The sequence below is a fragment of the Electrophorus electricus genome, chromosome 2, assembly GCF_013358815.1.
Source record: "Electrophorus electricus isolate fEleEle1 chromosome 2, fEleEle1.pri, whole genome shotgun sequence".
Lineage (NCBI taxonomy): Eukaryota > Metazoa > Chordata > Actinopteri > Gymnotiformes > Gymnotidae > Electrophorus > Electrophorus electricus.
The window spans coordinates 16,827,451-16,845,075 of record NC_049536.1 but is presented as its reverse complement, the minus strand read 5'-3'; the positions used below and the strand labels follow the sequence as shown (position 1 = coordinate 16,845,075).

At 34.6% G+C, this 17,625-nt stretch overlaps 1 protein-coding gene across 3 annotated transcripts; it reads right to left on the bottom strand.

Annotated features, from left to right (window-relative positions):
- Nucleotides 1–2,337: 2,337 nt before the first annotated feature.
- Nucleotides 2,338–16,495, bottom strand: pwp1 (PWP1 homolog, endonuclein). 3 transcript variants are annotated; one of them, XM_027008747.2, is made up of 15 exons: nucleotides 16,290–16,495; nucleotides 16,119–16,177; nucleotides 14,225–14,370; nucleotides 13,984–14,069; nucleotides 12,779–12,875; nucleotides 12,577–12,687; nucleotides 11,338–11,459; nucleotides 9,769–9,833; nucleotides 9,566–9,662; nucleotides 6,462–6,523; nucleotides 5,989–6,100; nucleotides 5,017–5,107; nucleotides 4,349–4,470; nucleotides 2,736–2,841; nucleotides 2,338–2,644 (listed from the first exon to the last, which is right to left on the bottom strand). In XM_027008747.2, exons 1-15 carry the CDS (start codon nucleotides 16,353–16,355, stop codon nucleotides 2,553–2,555), a joined length of 1,434 nt encoding a protein of 477 aa, XP_026864548.2. In that variant the 5' UTR covers nucleotides 16,356–16,495; the 3' UTR covers nucleotides 2,338–2,552. The 3 variants fall into 3 exon arrangements, with proteins under 3 accessions (XP_026864548.2, XP_035379571.1, XP_035379570.1); XM_035523677.1 differs by lacking the exon at nucleotides 2,338–2,644 and having other exon boundaries at nucleotides 2,773–2,841; nucleotides 4,335–4,470; XM_035523678.1 differs by lacking the exons at nucleotides 13,984–14,069; nucleotides 14,225–14,370; nucleotides 16,290–16,495 and having other exon boundaries at nucleotides 16,119–16,169.
- Nucleotides 16,496–17,625: the final 1,130 nt, after the last annotated feature.

The window sequence follows — 17,625 nt, the reverse complement described above, 5'->3', positions numbered from 1 at the left end:
AAAAATAAGTTTCATAATGCTTTGCTCCACTTTTTTGACTTAAACCTATTCACAAATGGAATTCCTTTCTTCTAATATTGAATTACCAATGATCGCTAGTAAACACTAACTACTAGCCTGTGTGAGCAGGATTAAATGGGATACACAAGATGCAATTAAATCAGTCCTTTACATACCCTGATCAAGACTGTTTACTTTTTGAATTTTAACCTTGTCTGACAGAAATAATTACTTCTCAATTATTTGTTTCAAATATGTTTAGTTTTATTCAAGCCTCTCTCAAGATAAAAAATAATCTCTTGGGTGAATCATATAGGCTTATCCGATTGGCCACATTAATCCTCAATGACTATTTCATGTCTTTAAATTTTGAAAATGTTTTTAATTAGGTGGGGCAGAGATACTAAAGCTCTGAACAAGTATGGCTTCTGATTTCGGGATAAAGCTCATATATAATGCATCTATATAACAAAAATATCTGAGCTGAGCTCAAAATGAATCATTGGCTTAACAGCCTAATTTCTAAAAGTGTAAAGAACAAGGCATTATATATAAAGCATAAAACATATAACACATTAATTGTATTTAATGGCTCAGCTAAACTAATAAGAACACAGGTACACAGACTTCTGATGTCCAGTACAAAGCACTAATAAAACTGGGTGAATTCTCATTAGCTTGTGCAAGCCCGATTTATCCAGTTCTCTAATGTACACATTGCAAGACTAGATTGGACAAGACATTATTACAGGTTTTAGGCTACATTGTTACTGAATCTCCTAGCTCTTAATTTATTTATTTGTTTACTGTCTGTGCATATTGCGTTTAAAACATCTGTACTTTCCCCAACCAGGTTGATACTCCCCCTTATGAGCATGTTTGAGTGCCTTTATATTGTCTTTAAGTTACACAGTGGGCTATGGTGGGCTATTGATAAATAGCAATAAATGTTTTTGTATTCAATAATCAATAATGTGTAGTCAGTGATGTAGGAATTCATTACCGTTCACACCAAATAAAAGTATACTATCCATATCAAAACTGTTTTTGAAAATGACCAAGGAATGCATTCCATTGGTACTGTAAACATTCCAACAGTGCCAAAAAAAAAAACAAAAAAACAACCCAGCTTTTGAAACACCTAAATTCAGCCTTATGTTTTCATTTTAGATTGTTAAAAATGTATGTGGATTGGTGATAGTTTAACAGTGTTGGTTTGGTTTTTAAGTCAAAGTAAATTTTATTTATATAGTGGTTTTTCACACAGCTGTTGTCACAAATGGATAAGTACTGTTCTCCTATGCCTTTTTAATTGACAAAGTCTCAAGTTGTTGGTAGTTGACATATCCAAACTCTAGCCAGACTCTTATTTCCTGATCTATATATGAACTACTTTAAATTAAAAAAAACAAAACAACCCCACTTCTTTATGCTTTCAAATTGACAATGGATAAAACACTAATGAAGGCAGATGATTTGAAAAGTCTACTTCCAGTATGAAACAATGCAATTTAAAAGCTAGACTTTTAGACTTGTGGTGTGAACCAACTTTAGAATCACTTTAAGTTTACTGGTTTCACATACTGATATACCACCTGCTAAACCACCTTCCTAAAACCCCTTTATTCAGCCAAAATTCCCATCAATGGAATTTAGAGACAAAGTCAACACCTTGAATATTCCTCAAATTGTCATATTGTCAGAAGCACTTAGTACTTTACAAAATGTTACTTGTCAGTTATCTTTCCACAGATCAACAGTTGTTGTGACAAACCAGTGCTCCATGTAAACTACAACTTCTATAAGAGATTTTTCTTTTTTTAAACAGTCTCCCCCAGGAATCTTGTAATGGAAGATAACATTTACAACAGGTAAAAACCCAAAGTAGATAAATTTATAAAAGATGTTATCAAAATATAGACACCCTTTTAAATAACTATTATACTAAATGTAAATTTGGAATTGATATGAACATATTAAATAAAGCTAATTATATAGACAAAATACTATATGGCAATTATTTCTCTCCATACATTAAAAACATTTCTGAACACTGGATGTGGCATTAATTAAAGATTGATTTGCATTATTGCAATCAAATTAGTTTCCGCAGGCTTTAACTGATGCACCCACAAAATATATTCTGTATATCCAAGCTTTTTTTTGGTCAAAGTTCATTTGCACATTGCAGTCTTCTGGAGTATATGTATGGCAAGAGCCAATAATGCAAAACTATTTAACAAATGATATTATGCTCTACTAGTATGTAGTAATAAATGTAAATGTGCAAATCTTTTGAGATTTGGGGAAAACTGCTGGGGAAAAAAAAAAAAAAAGTGAAGCAAAATCTTTTATTAGCACAGCCTAATAACCGATGTTCTCTTGAATACAAATGTTCTTCCTTTAATAGTACTTTATCATTTCATAAATACACAAAATGGTCATTCCCAACAGTGTTTAAAGAAGTATCTGTAATATTTTCTTGATGCCAATAACTGGCTGGCTATATGAAACAAACAAACACACAACACATGAAAACAACTTCTTGCAGTCTAAGAGACTTCCATGTCAGCTGCACTTCTAGTGGACACCCCAGGCACTGTGTTAGCAACCAAGCGTTCACGTTGCCCAAAAACTGCCATCACTGGGTATAAAACAAAACAAAACAAAACATTACTGATCAACATTAACTGACACATATGATCTATAGAAACATCCTCTAAAATGAGTCATACCAGCAGCTACTTCACTGATGTCCCATGCACGTAATCCATCCTTTTGTCCTCCAAATGCATACAAGAATGGCAGGTCAGGACAGCAGGATGCACAGAACATCACACCCTAGTGCACAGAGATTGAATTCATCTTCTGTAAATATATATTACTTATCTATAGGGTTAAGGTTAGTTTAAAAAATTATCACTCTGACAGCATCACAATGCTCTCCACCACTGGTTTGTGACAAAATGAGTTTGAAATGATTCTGACCAAAATGCTTATGTGGCTAACAATTAGCAACAATTAATTTCACTCAACTAATTCACTCACACAAACACATACATGAAAAATTTGCCGGCTGTATATTCATACTGGAATGCTCATTTGCCAATGTTTTCTAATGGACTCTGGTGGCAGTAGAGGCCACTGAAGCACGCTCATTGTCATGAAACCAGTTTGAGATGGTTTTTTCCTTGTGATATAGAACAATCATGCGGGAAGTAACCACTGATCAGACATCATTAGCAACAATAAAAGACCGTGGCATTCAAATGATCGGTAAAAGCTGCCCAATTTATGCCTGCAAACAGTTTCCCTCCATTACATCACTGAAACAAGCCTGAACTGTTGACAAGGCAGATTGGGTCCATGGATTTAAACTGTTTACTAATAAATACTGACTGTAGAATCTGCATGTTGCAGCAGATACCAATATTCATACCAAACCTTTTCAGTCTGTAAATGTAGTTTTTGTGCCTGTGCCGACTGAAGCCTCAGATTCTTGTTCTTGATCATTCAATGGGGTTTTCTGCTGCACCAGCCCATCTGCCATAAGTTAACAATCTACATTCTAAGAAGTTTATCATCATCAAAAAAGAAGGGTTATTTGAATTACCATAGATTTTCTGTCAACCTGAACCAGTCTTGCATTTATTTTCAAAATCCTCTCATCAGGATGTCTTCCCTTAAAATTGCTAATTCTGCTGTTTTGTTTTTTGCACCATTATGTGTAAACTGTAAAGTGGACATTACCAGTTTGTGAAATACCAAAACCATCACATCTGGCACCAACAGGCATGCTCAAGTCAAAAATCACTCAGGCCATAGTTTTTTTCCTGTCTATTCTGAATATTAACTGAAATTTTGCCTGATTTTAAGCATTGTGCATAAAATCATTATTGGTTGACTGGATAATTACATGAATGAAGTATGCAGTGTGTGTGTGTGTGTGTGTGTGTGTATCTATTGGATACAGTGGGTGGTCATATTTTTTCCTCTCACTCAGGTCTTCTACCAGAGGCATGGGAGTTTGAGGGTGCGGCACAGTATTTTTGCTCTTCCTAGGATTACGAGCTTCTGGATTGAGACTGACGTTGTTATTTCTAGGATCTGTTGGAGCTCTCCACTTCTGGGACATGTGATTAGCTACAATTATCTAGGGATTCTCTATACACACAATTTTTATTTATATATAAATAATTGTGTATATATATATATATATATATATATATATATATATATATATATATATATATATATATATATATATATATATATATATATATATATATATAAAATTTTCCTTAATATCAGTGAAGTTGATCTGATATAAATACCCATTCTGAAGTACCATTTTCATATCTCTGGAGTGAACTAGGTGGGGTTTGTTGCCCAAAATGTCCCAGATCTTGACATGTCTGTCAGCAGAGGATGTAACCAAACAGCCACTCACTTGGCTGCTTAGGTCCATTCCTACAGTAGGAGACAGGAACATAATGCTGAAAAGGCGATCAGCTCAACATGAGACAAAACAGTTGAAAAAAAATCATAAACCCAAAAGTAGAGAAAATAACCTAATCAGACAATAATTAAATAATAATCCATCTACATTAAGTCTTATGCCACATGAAAATATCTTCTTGAAACTATTTATGAAGGCATTAAATGTTTGCTTTAAAAATGGTAAATTTGTTTAAGCCTTTTCAGGCTTCAGCTACTTTTTGCTCTATTCACTGCCCAAGTGATCTCAAGTCATCTTAAAACATGCCCAAGTAGTTTACTTGAGTGAAAGTAGTAGACAATTCCTCTGCTATAAAGAAACATGCATATCTCTTTGAAGAAACAGTAATACAAATATTTATGGTTCCAAGAAAAGGAAGTTTGTCGTGTGCTGCTTGCAAAAGGGCTGTGTTTAGAACGACCCATGACAAATTGGTTAATTTACAAAATTTCTAGTGAGTATTCATTGATGTTTAAGCTTTAACAAATTTAATCTCCTTTCTTCTTACAGTATCCTACCTGACACCTCTCCATCATGCGCCTTTAGTGTGAAAACCAACTTGTCTGACCGGGCATCCAAACAGTAGATGAAGCCATCCTCCGTGCTTGCCTGAAATGCACAGGACTACATTCAGTGGTTTATGCGGACAAGCAAATGAGTCTAAAAAAATCTTTTTTTTTTTTTTAAATAGTTGACATCGCCTCCCACCAATTTCTAATCGCTGCACAGTGCCATCAGCTGTGGGTTGCATGGTGCCTTGTGCCCACTTATTCAAAAACCAAAATGCAACTGCATTTGATGGGAGGAAAAAAAAAAAAAAAAAAAAAAAAGACTAGTCAAGCCTAGTTTTGCCATACTGCCATTTACTGCACAAATTTTCTTTGCAAACGTGCTCCACTTCAGCCATTGCTGTCTACAGTTCAAGTGATGTCTACTTTTGGCAGGGGAGGAAAAAAAAACAAACAAACAAAAAAAAAACCAATAAGTATGCCTATAAAGTTTTCATCCCATAGACCTGCATAAGGTCTAACACACTCCTAGCATTACACCCTTTTGTCAGCTTGAACACCTTATCCTGATAAATGAAAATTCTATTAGTCAAGTTCATTGTCATTAACAATAAAAAGTCATTGGGTGGAATTACAGGTGTTGGCTGAGCACTTAAAAAGTGTCTGAGCAGTGCTAGGCCCCGTTTGTGTCCTATGGTTGTGCACAATAATTCAGCATGCATACTGTCTAGGAAAGTCTCTATGCTTAAGTTCTCTAGTCGCTTGATCTTAGTCAACACATATTATATTTTTAACCAAACACTGAACAAACAGGACCAGGTTCAAAATCCAAGGGGTCTTATAAATGGAACCATTACAAGGACTGCAAAAATGTAATAAAGACCAAGACATTTATGGATTTTACAACTTAAAAGGTGTAGAATAAAATTTAGCTCTGAGGCTAGTCACAATTTTTTGGAAACATCTGCCAAAAAGCCTTACAAGGAAGTTGCAGGGGGAGAAGTGATTCCACACCACCCGCTCCACCTGACCACTGAATCGCCAGATACGGTGGCTGGATTCTGGACTGCGGCAGTCATACAGTATAGCAGACCTTAAAAAAAAAAAATGCACAGTGTAACAGGGATGTTGATTAAAACTAAAAGATAGGGTTCTACTAATTTCATGGGAAAAACGGTTAATTTCACAAATTTATCTTCTCAAATTACATATTTCACAGATTTTTGAAGACAAATGTTATATTTCACAGTATTTGTTTCATAACATAACTACATTAGCTATGACAGTAACTCATTAGCTGCTAAGCTAATGACATACTTTAAGCACTGAACATCATGAACAGAGTTGGGCTTAATTCTCTCACAGATTCAAATACTTGTCTGTGTTTTGGCATAGCTCATTCTCAATAGGTAATACTGTGCTAACCAGTTTTAGAAAATATCTGTTTTGCATACTTATCATAAGAGCCAGATATGAGCGTCTGTGCTTCAAATGGATGGAACTTCAGGGTCTGGACCTGAACCAATAACAAATTTTAAATTATGTATACATGGATGGAGAATGGCTTAACATGGTGAATAGGCAAAATATCCCCATGGTTTGGTGGTTTAGTGCCAATGCAACATATAGTCAGACAGTAAGTCACCATCAACATCAGTGTCAATAAGTTACAGCGTCAGTGAGTCGCTGTCAGTAAGGAAGCTAGCCTATAAATCAGTAACAATGAAGTGCAACATAAAAAGGGAACACGGACATTAACCAATTATTAGTAAGTAGGATAGACTGCGAGTCAGTAAAATAAGTGCATGATGTACAACTACTCAATGGACTGCTGATTCACTTTAGCATATTCTGCTAGTTTATTTTTCTGTCTTCATGTGCAAGTGCTTGTAGCTCATGGTTAATTTAGGATGGCTCATTGAAAGATGTGATCTTAGACATATTTCTGTGCAAAGCAGATGATGTTTCCTACAAATGCAGCATATTGCCTCATCCAAATTGGTTGGCTGTCCCTTGTCATCTGGTTCAAAGCCAAAATGTGTACAAATTGGCAGTATAACATTTTGCTTAGATTTGTAGCCATTGTTGAATTGAAATTTAACCCACTAGCGTCAACTGTATGGGAACCACCACATAGAGTTGTGATTGCTCAGCACTTTACATTATGCCTTTGTATTTTGTCTGTACAGTGTGTGTATATTTTCAACTGAATGATATCTGAAGATATCAGAAGTACTCAAGCGTAGAAACAATAAGAGAGACACACAAAAGAAAAATGGACTGTCCCATCCCCTAATGTGACGAGCAACTGTTTTAACTTTTTAAGGTTCAAACATGTAAGGCTCAGAAACACCAAACTTGGTAGCATGACGCAGCAGGTGTGAAATGACTCAGAAGTTTAGGGGTATTAATTGGCCTGAAGTAGGGCTTGGCGATATCTTATACCACAATGTTTTTTTTTATGATGCATCATAAAATATTTGATATCATTTTATGAACCATGAGATAATTTTATGATATCATTCACTGATATCAGTCGATATCAATATACATCACAATATAAATCAAATTACTATTTCTGTTGATCTGAAAGGTTCCTTTTTACTCTTAAGTGAGATGTGAAGACATAAGGCTAATTTTGGTTTACATTTTTTTTCTTTCAGAAGTCGAACATGACAAATGTACTGCTGAGCATTATACAACTGTATTTCACAAGTAAAATAGGCATATATAATTTTTAAAATCTTAATTCTGACCACTCAAAGCTTCTCGTTTTACAGAACACCACATCAAAAATGGATAAACAATTCTTTGGTCAATTCCATATAAATAAAATAGCTAATGATTTTTTTTTTTTAAGTCTCAATTCTGACCAGTCAAAAGCTTAAGTTAAATAAGAGAGCACACTATTTTCACAAATAAACTCCAAATAAAACAATCTTAATTCTAAAATCTTAAATATAAAACTAAAATCTTAAAACTTAAGTTACAGAAGGACAAATTTTTTTTTTGTCAGTTCCAATTAAAGTAGGTATTAATACAAAAAATCTTAAAACTCAGATTCAGTTTTAAATCGTTGGGAAACAAACCTACAAAAATAGACCAAAAAAATAAATAAAATTAGGTATATATCCTCATTACAAATTCAAGTAGCTTTCAAATGTAAGTGAAGGAGAACAAACAAAATTGACCACCACTCAGTTGTGATCAGCTTATGCTTTATAGCTAAAAAAAGAAAGGCACAAGAAATTCCCATTAGTGCAGTACTGTCTCTCAATTCTGTCACTGTTGCTGAGAGAAATGGTTACAGCCAGGGAGTTGTCAATTAGAGGGTCAATTACTTAGTTGTTATTACTAATTTGCATAATATAAGAAACATTTTTGCAAAAATATTCCTAGGTTTTCAGCCTATTGCCATAAACCTGGTGTCAAAATATTCCAAAGTCTCAACATTTCAAAACAAAGCCGCCATATGCAAATTAACCCTTCCAGATAAGCAAATATTTTGCATAAATGGCTATAACTCGAGTGCTTCATCCTATTGTAATCCTTTTTAAGTACATGATTCCAAGGTGGTCTGATTCTAAGTTTGTCAAATGTGTCAATAAGGGGCACTATAAAGCCAGATCAAGCTGAATCTCTGCATAAGTGACCTATACTATACAAGGTCAATTAAATATTAAATAATATTTTGAAAATTATGACCTCCATTAGTCAATCAGTGTCCACCAGACATTTGACAGAATATGAGGCTTAAGTAAGGAGACTGTGAATCTGTTTCAAATCATTTGGCCACTAGGTGGCACTATTAATGTAAACCATGTACTACAACTTAATATTTTCACTTAACAAACATAGATTCATATGATTCTTTGCAGTACTTCTTGCAACTTTTACATGTCCTTTCCAAAAATACATAGGTTTTTTTACATCTATTAATTGTTCAAAAATATTCTTCGAACTAGTCCTATGAATTTGATCCAATCATGCCAATTAGTACTGCAATAGTCTACTTTGTCTATAGGTAAATAATTATCCAAAAAAAGTTTGAAATGTTCACTCTACATAGTAGTCACCTCTGTTGATCAATCATCACAGCATTGCCATACATGACCTACAACCTACATTGCTTTAACTCAAACCAGGTAGGTGATCATCTCCTAATTTGAAACCCTTTCACAGAATCATGTTCTTGTTAGGTCTGAATAGTTTGGTCCAAATTGACCTTCATTGGGTGCCACAGCACACAGACATCTAAAAGCCTTAAAACCTGCATAATTATTTTATGCACACAACAGATAAGTAATGGGTGCCATGGTATTCAGTTAAAGCTGGAATTCTCCAGAAGCCCTTGAACATAGAATAGAAGTCAATAATGATAACTAAACATAACTAAACTTTGAGTTATATTTCATATCACACAATATGCCCTGCTGCAACTTTCACCAGAAAAAAAAAGAAAAAGAAAATTGTCACAGCCCTAATTGCATCATGGATTTCTCACTTGTATGTAATAACCTATATGCTAATAATGAGAGGTTTGTCTGTACACACAAACCTTATCTGTGTGCAGTCTTAGAGTTGTTGCTGGCTTGACATGCTCCAAATCCCAAAGAATTACAGTCTCATCTGCTGAAGCGCTGCCCAAAACATTCCTAACAGGAAACAAATTCAATAATAGGAACATCACATGGAGCTTATGTTTGAAAAAGGCCTAAAAATTAGTCTTAAAAATAACCTGAAGTGACCATTATGACTCACCTGACCAGCTTATTCCATGACAGATCCAATACAGCATCAGTGTGACCCTCTATAGGCTCAGCAGCCTGTCACAGAACATGGACAATGTGAACAAGCTTCAGGGAAACAGTGATTCTATGTGACCAACTAAATAGAGTTTATCATGGAGCTTGGAAGTATCATAATCAGATGATAGGTTTGCCCATTTAAGATTAGATTTGAGTGAAAAAAACAAAACTGAACATAATTTCTTAAGTATAAACAGAAAAAGACTCAATCAATTAAATGAAATAAAACTACCTCAAGAGCAATACTTATTTCAGCATTAAGTAAATTAAATTAATCTATAATAATAAATATAATATAATACATATATAATAAATGAGGTCTTTCCAACTATTTTAAGGGAAATCAACATCAACAATCAGGTTAGAGCTTTGTTAGAAAGTGAAGAAAAAAAATCATACACATTAGCTGTCCTAATAGTACATGTACCTTTTATAACTTTTTGCCCCTGAACACAACCGTTATGAAATGTCCTAAAAGACCTAATTTAGTTTTAAAGTAAACTAATGGATAGAAGAAATGAAAACAAAAGTGCATTAAAGTTATACTGCAGCAATATATATCTGCTACATAGATGGAGTTATTTTACTGCAACTGAGTTGTTACTACAAACCAAAATAAGATGTGTAAGTGAAAACATTGTCTATGTGAAAGTAAAAACTGATAAAAGCAATAACTGATCAATGGAAAAAAGCTTGCCCTTGACTTTTTCCATATGAAAAGGATTTTTGTTTCATTTATATTATTTTGTCAATTATTTTCTCAATATTTTGTTTCAGATTTGAGAGACATACATTGATACACCTGAGACAAATCTAACTACACAACACTAAAGTTTGTGAACAATTTAGAATTTTCTGAAATGTTAACATTTTCTCCATTTCCATATCTGCTAGTGGATTGCTGAACTATAACTATAAATCATGAGCCAGTTAGATGGAATTATATTAATGGATTAGCAGTCTGTAGCTTTCAAGTTGAAATAGAAAAGAAATAAAACTCATAGATGTTCATATACTCATTTCCATCCACGTTACGTTTCATTTATTGTGTTACGCAAAACAGATTCAACAAAGTCCATGAAGGATGAAACTATGCAAGTGTACCGTTTTATTTTAACTTTTGTTCATGGTGAGCCTCCTTAGAATGCCTTGATAAGGAACACCCCACCCCAGCTTTTTGAGAAAATTAAAATGCATGAATCTGGAAGCCTGAACTGATAGCAGTTAAACTTATTGATTCATTTTAATAGATGACCAATTTTTACTTTGATAAAAGATGGTGCCCCAATTAATTTTATCATTTTAATAGCTAATTTATTGAGAGCTACCTACAATTTTTATGACTTGGATGAAGAATGCATAAGCATTTTAAGTGTAAAGATTCACATACTATCTGTGTGTATTCTTTGTGTATCCTTATCATCAGATTTTTTTCAAAAGACAAAGTTTAAAAAAAACTGCCAGGCTGCAATAAATTTAACCATGTGCAAATGTGCAGCACAAATATGAAGCAAGATGATACCTTGCGCTTTTTCTTCTTGGTTTTCTTGCTGCCAAGTGAAAAAACAGGCTCTAGACAGTCCACTACATCCAAGTCCCATACATCAATAACAGGAGTCATGTTTCCTATTGCTGCATAATTCCCTGTGAAAAAGAACACAGGTAGAAAGAGGCAAAACATGTATGGTCTTGTTTATTCAATCTGAACACCTCTATTAGATATTAGATGAAAAAGCTTAAGACTTCAAGAATGGACTTGGCCACCAAAGTGCTTAAGGTTGAATGGAGCCTAAATAAAAATACAGAAAATTAAAACACTTCATATAATAATCTACCAGGAAATTAAGTACGTGTTACACAAAGAGCCAAGCACCAGCTAATAGCAAAGATAACAAGAATCATAATATCGAAAGTGGCCATTTGTTATGTTATTGATGTACATGGTGGGCAACATGAGACAGGCAGCTAGCATATTTGATTTACTGCTGATTGGTGCTATGGGAGAAGATACGAGATGGCAGTTTTTATAAAAGTAATGTACGTTTTTTTGGTAGAGGCCAATAGGACAATCCTCAATGAAATGCAATTCATTTTTCAGATATTTCCTCTGCCATCTATGTCATTGTTACTCACCTTAATTGTTGCTCAAATGTTGGAAAAAGTGTCATCACATACTTTTACTGAATTCTTATACTAGTGTTTTTATTTCGTAAATACCAAGTTAAAATCTTAAAATTGCACAATATTGCTTGTCACCATCCTTATTTTTTTATTTATCCGAAATCTTGATTAGGCATACAGATAAAACCCAGGTGGGACTGACCAAATGAATTAAATTATGTAATGTAGCGTAAATTGGGTTATGCAATCAAAGCCAACATATGCTCCAGAAAAGAGCACAAACTTTATGTTTATGTCCTCTGGTATGAATGTTGGTATACTTCTTGAACCATCAGCCTCTCTTACATAATTTGATACTCATATTTGACTGACAGTAATATGGCATTTTATCTCTCCCTATATTGGAAATTAGATCATACTGAATTAGCCTGGTAATATACAGGGACTGTTTAAGATCCAATTATAAATGGTGACCTGTGACACTGCAATTCAGTCCAAAATGAAGCTTAATCCATGTCCAAGAAACTGGACTCTAGCTCTAACTCATGTTACATGTAGATTATCCAAAACGTTCCATTGCTTTAAAATTAACCAGGTGGAAACAATTTACTGCCTAAAAAAAAAGGTTGACAGCATTTACCTGCTCCTTCATCAGGGTTGGGATCAAAGTTCAGCCACTCTACACTCAGCGGATAAGCAGGCAGGAGGACGTCATGGTGGACATACATAGAGTTTTCCTCAGTGTCATACACTAAGTATACAGAGACAACTGCTGTCAGAAAACATGTACTGGAAGATGATTACCCTGCTTTTCATTAAGCATGAACTGTACAATCACTGACCATAAATCTCTAGGTTGCAGCAATCCTTGTCAGCCTTGCCAGCTAGAATGAGGTTATCAGTGGCCTTAATCTGGAAATCCTCTCTCTCATACTGGTCCTAAAATGAAGTAAAAAGTGCACTGGTTACCCAACACAGGGCTAAATGAATCCATTTCCTTTTTAAGGTTTGAGCTGGGTTGGGATGGGCTTCTAAGATAATCTTGGCCAATAATCATTTTTACAAAACTGCTCTGCAGAATTAATGCCTTAAACGATAAAGTATTACCACTGTGGAAACAAAGACATTGTAGTCTGTGCCCACCTTAAAGTAGGAGGGTAAAGATGCATCATGATAAAGAAATGTGACAGTGTACATCATGGCAATGGATGAATAGCACATTTTGATACAGTAGCATGTTATAAACCAATGTACTTTGTTCTTTTAATTGCAGTGGGAAAAAAAATTAAGGTACTTGACTTGTAATCGGAAGGTTGCTGGTTCAAGCCCCACCACTGCTAGGTTGCCACGTTGGGCCCCTGAGCAAGACACTTAACCCTTAATTGCTTAAGTTGTACTCAGTCATAATTGTAAGTCGCTTGGATAGAAGCATCAGCTAAATGCCGTAAATGTAAATATTTAATACATGGTGAAACTACATATGGTTTACAGTACATCATGTTTACAATTGTAAACTTCTGATCCTAATTTCTTTATTTGAGGGGGACTAAAGATTATTATTTGCATAAAACTTTCTACAACAAAAATGTGCATTTTTGCATCCTTAAGTCGCTTTTTTTTTTTAAATCCAGTCTCATGAATCGAACCAAATTGTGAGCAGAGTGCATAATTACACCTCTACCAAAAGGCAATGCAAGTTAGTCTAACCTACATTTTATATTTACTCTACATACAGTACTGGCTTTAACAATAACCATATTTAAATACTTTTAATGATCAAAAATAAAAATGGCTGCAAAATGAAAGTAATGTAATCTTGGGCTGTCTTAAATAAATGTCCTAAATAAATTTAGTAAAAAAATACTGCATAATATACTCAAGTACAGTTACAGATGACCATTTCACTACAAGTTTCATATGCATTTTCTCTCCTCACCATATCTCCAAGTGCATGAATGTAAACCTGCTAGGTCAGCCTGGCAGGTTACTATAATCAAATGCTGTTAACAGGTGTGCTTGATATTGCTGTATGATGTGTCTGGCTTACTGTGTCTTTAATGGTAATATAAGGATCTTCATCATTACTGCCAAATACAGACAGGCCTGCCAAACTGTCCCCAAGGTTAGCTGTCCCTAAGCAAAAAAGTGAACAGTGTATACTGCCCGATATAGCATACATTGCAGAATAAATTATTCCCAAATTTCCACAGCAACTAAAAGTAAAAACTTATATTCATTAAAATATTTTACACATTTACAGCTGCATTAAAAAAGAGGAAATATCTTGCCTGTGTCTTGCTCATCATATTTGTCCAGGTCATACTCAGCAAGTTCATCATCATCTTGATTTACTTCACCATCACCCTTAATTTCTGAAGATGATGGAGATTCTGTATCCTCATGCTCATTTAATATACCCTCATCATCCTCATTACTTTGGGTGGACAATACAAACATAATTAGCATCATGATTTAAGCTCAAGTTTCCTAAAAGCAGCACAGAGGTCATCTTAATAGCTAGCAAGAATGAGAATATGTACAATATGATATTTGGTTTCACCATCTTGATGCTACAGTCATTGGGAAACCATCATTTTAGCAAATCAGTTATCAGCAGACAAAAAAAATAATTCAAAAACAAAAAATCAGTGGCCAAGTGCTGGAATTCCAAATGTTCTTGACAATCAGTAAGAGGAGGCCTGAAGTACATAATGTAAACTGTCATTTTAAATTTCAAAACAAATGCTACATTAAATCACAAAGTGTTTGGATTATCCTCAGTAAAGATTTTTATTCAAGATGTTGCACTTAAAGGCTATGTTCACATTACAAGTCACATTGTTCAATTCTGATTCTTGCTGATTGCATATGCGTATCTTGACAATTTGCATTTATTACTGCAAGTGACCTGCATCTATCCTCCTGATCAGATTTGTGTCTCCACAGTTTTGAAAAAAAAAATCAGATGTGAGACATTAAGGCAAAAAATTGGATTTGAGTCATTTTAGGTTGGTAATGTGAGCGTAATGACATGAGTAACTTTACCATTATATTCACATGACCAACCTAATGTGAATGCCAGTGACACCAGAATATGTGATCCAGATGTTCTGTGGCATGTTCCTCCATGCCTGTAGTGCTTCCACTGTGTCTTTAGTTCTTTTTTGGAGTCATTTAAACTTCAGTAAGTGAAAAAGCAGACAGCTTTTACCAGCTTTTCACAAAAAAATCCCCAGTATTCAAGGCTTTCAATTTAGTGTCGTTTTAAGCAGTTCAGAAACGTGTAATAAGATGGACAAATCTAGTATGTAAACAATTACATAGAATTAGTCAGCCAACCTTAATTGACATCAGGTCAGTTTTGACTCTAGAATTGCTGATTATCACATGATTTGGGTGCTGGATGAATAAAGCACAGTACACTCCGACATGGTAATGAAATAATGGTTGGTGTTGGACTAGTAAACATTTATCAAGCACCAGTCAATAGCAGTTCTGTGAGCAGAAAGTGATTATTGATGTAGGGCTAGAGTATGGCTAACAAATTGTACATAACCACAGATAGGCTAACTGTACACCCACAAAGTGCACAGAAAATACAGATGCTTCTAAAAGCAGACGGCTAGCAAATATCATGTGCTTATGTTTATTGCAGCACTGTGATATTACGGAGGGACACCATCGCTCGACACATTTCAAAATGAACTTATTGTGTGCGATGGGCATCTTGACTAAACTAGACGTTTCCTGATGAATGTTGTCTCTAATGCGCATGTCAGGGTTACAAACCTTATGCTTGCATTTATGACACATTGCTGTATAGTACAATCTCATGCAAATAAATGATCAGGTACACGTTTTAAGAACAATTTTGAATGCATACAACATTGACAGGATCCTTGGCAGGGCTTTTTGTGCTTCTGTTCTGGTGTACAATATCGTGCTTAAGGAATTGTGAGAAATTTGGGGAAGAAAGGATCAATGTGCATTTCACAATCTAATTTGAAATTCACATTTATCCATTACCATTACTGGGAGAAGCTCGTATTTGTTTGTTAGATTCCTGGTAACATTTTGTCTTCCTGCATGAAGTAATTTTGAAGCGCTGCGTTTTGGCTTTGACAGCTTGAAGATGGCTAGCTCGCTAGCTATATAGATAAGTCAGCAAAAGTGCGAATTTACCTTAATTCCTCCTTCGCCTCGGCTATAATACGCTGGAGCTCCTCTTTGCTCAGTTCCACCTGAGAAACAAAATGATGATCACCGTAACCGGTAATGACAAAACAGGTCCAAGTCCCACAATAAATTCGATTTAGCTAACCTAGCTATCTAGACAAGTAGCTAGCTACTTACTTTATCTGGTATTTCCTTTGAAACCCCTCTCTTGACCCATCCAACACAAGTAATTTGAGAGCTCATAATCGCAATGATTAAAAGTTTGGGTAGTATTATTATTACAAATGTGAATTATACTCCTGTTTGTAGTCTGTCTCCAGGACTTCAATGACAACGTTGTATGAGTTAACTAGCTACCATAAACCATGCGGACTTTCAGAGGTCCTTCCACAGTCTGACTCGACGTGATGACGTATCCGTACTGCCAAAAGAAAAGTCTAAGCGTTTCTTACACAAAAATAATTCTCTAATTGGTTATTATTTAACAAACAAACAACGTCAACGTATTCATACATAATTTTAATTAAAGGCGTGTAATAAAATAGGTAGACTTATAATTACTACACGTAGGAAACAAAAAAGCCCAGTTAACTTATTTTAATTGCTTGCAAAACTTAAGTTTAGCAAAAAGAACATGATTTATGTTGACACAAAGTTAACTAATGATAACTGAAAATATAAACATCAGATTTTTGTTTATTTTTATCAGGCAGTGCAAACCCTGATAGCTACTATACTAGAAAGTCTGCTTGGACTGTGAACTTAGCCAAGCAGCACCAACTTCTAAAGCAGTTTCATAAAAGAAAACCCATACACAAGTTTTATTTTCTGTAGAGCAAGGGAGGAATATCTTAACCATAAAAGGTTCTCTGACCTATATCAATTATCCCCTTTAGCATGTCCTTGTGTCCATAGTACATGGACATTTAATTAAATGAACATTCACATTTGGTATGGGAACTTTAGTTAAATCTTTGTTAGATGCTGAATGCAAACTGCTACTGCCACTTCAACATTCTGTATGTATGTTCTTTTTGTATTATGATTTATTCTGATATGCAAAACTTAAAATGTTTTTCTAAAAGTAACACTTGATAAAGTGAACACTAACAGTAAATGGAAAAACAATCTGTTGTAAGATGACAACTGGCCATAAGGAACCTATGAAACATTCCAAATGTGAAGTCTAGTCTTTAAGCTGCAGACAACATGTCATCTACAAAAATAACATCTGCATACCTGATGAGGCTGATTCTCATCTGGAATCAGCCTACACAAATATTCTATGTCAACCATACTGTACTAATATATACCTTTAATGTATTATACTGATGCTCTTTTGTAGCCATCTACAACAAAATTTCACTCATACCCAATCTTGCCTCAGGTAACTTTCATGAAGTTAGCCAAAATCTACATTGGATCTTGATGTAAAACAATAGATCTACTTTTACTTGAGAGGAGATCTTAAACACTTATTATATTTGTAAAGAAATGAATTTTTAAGTTTACA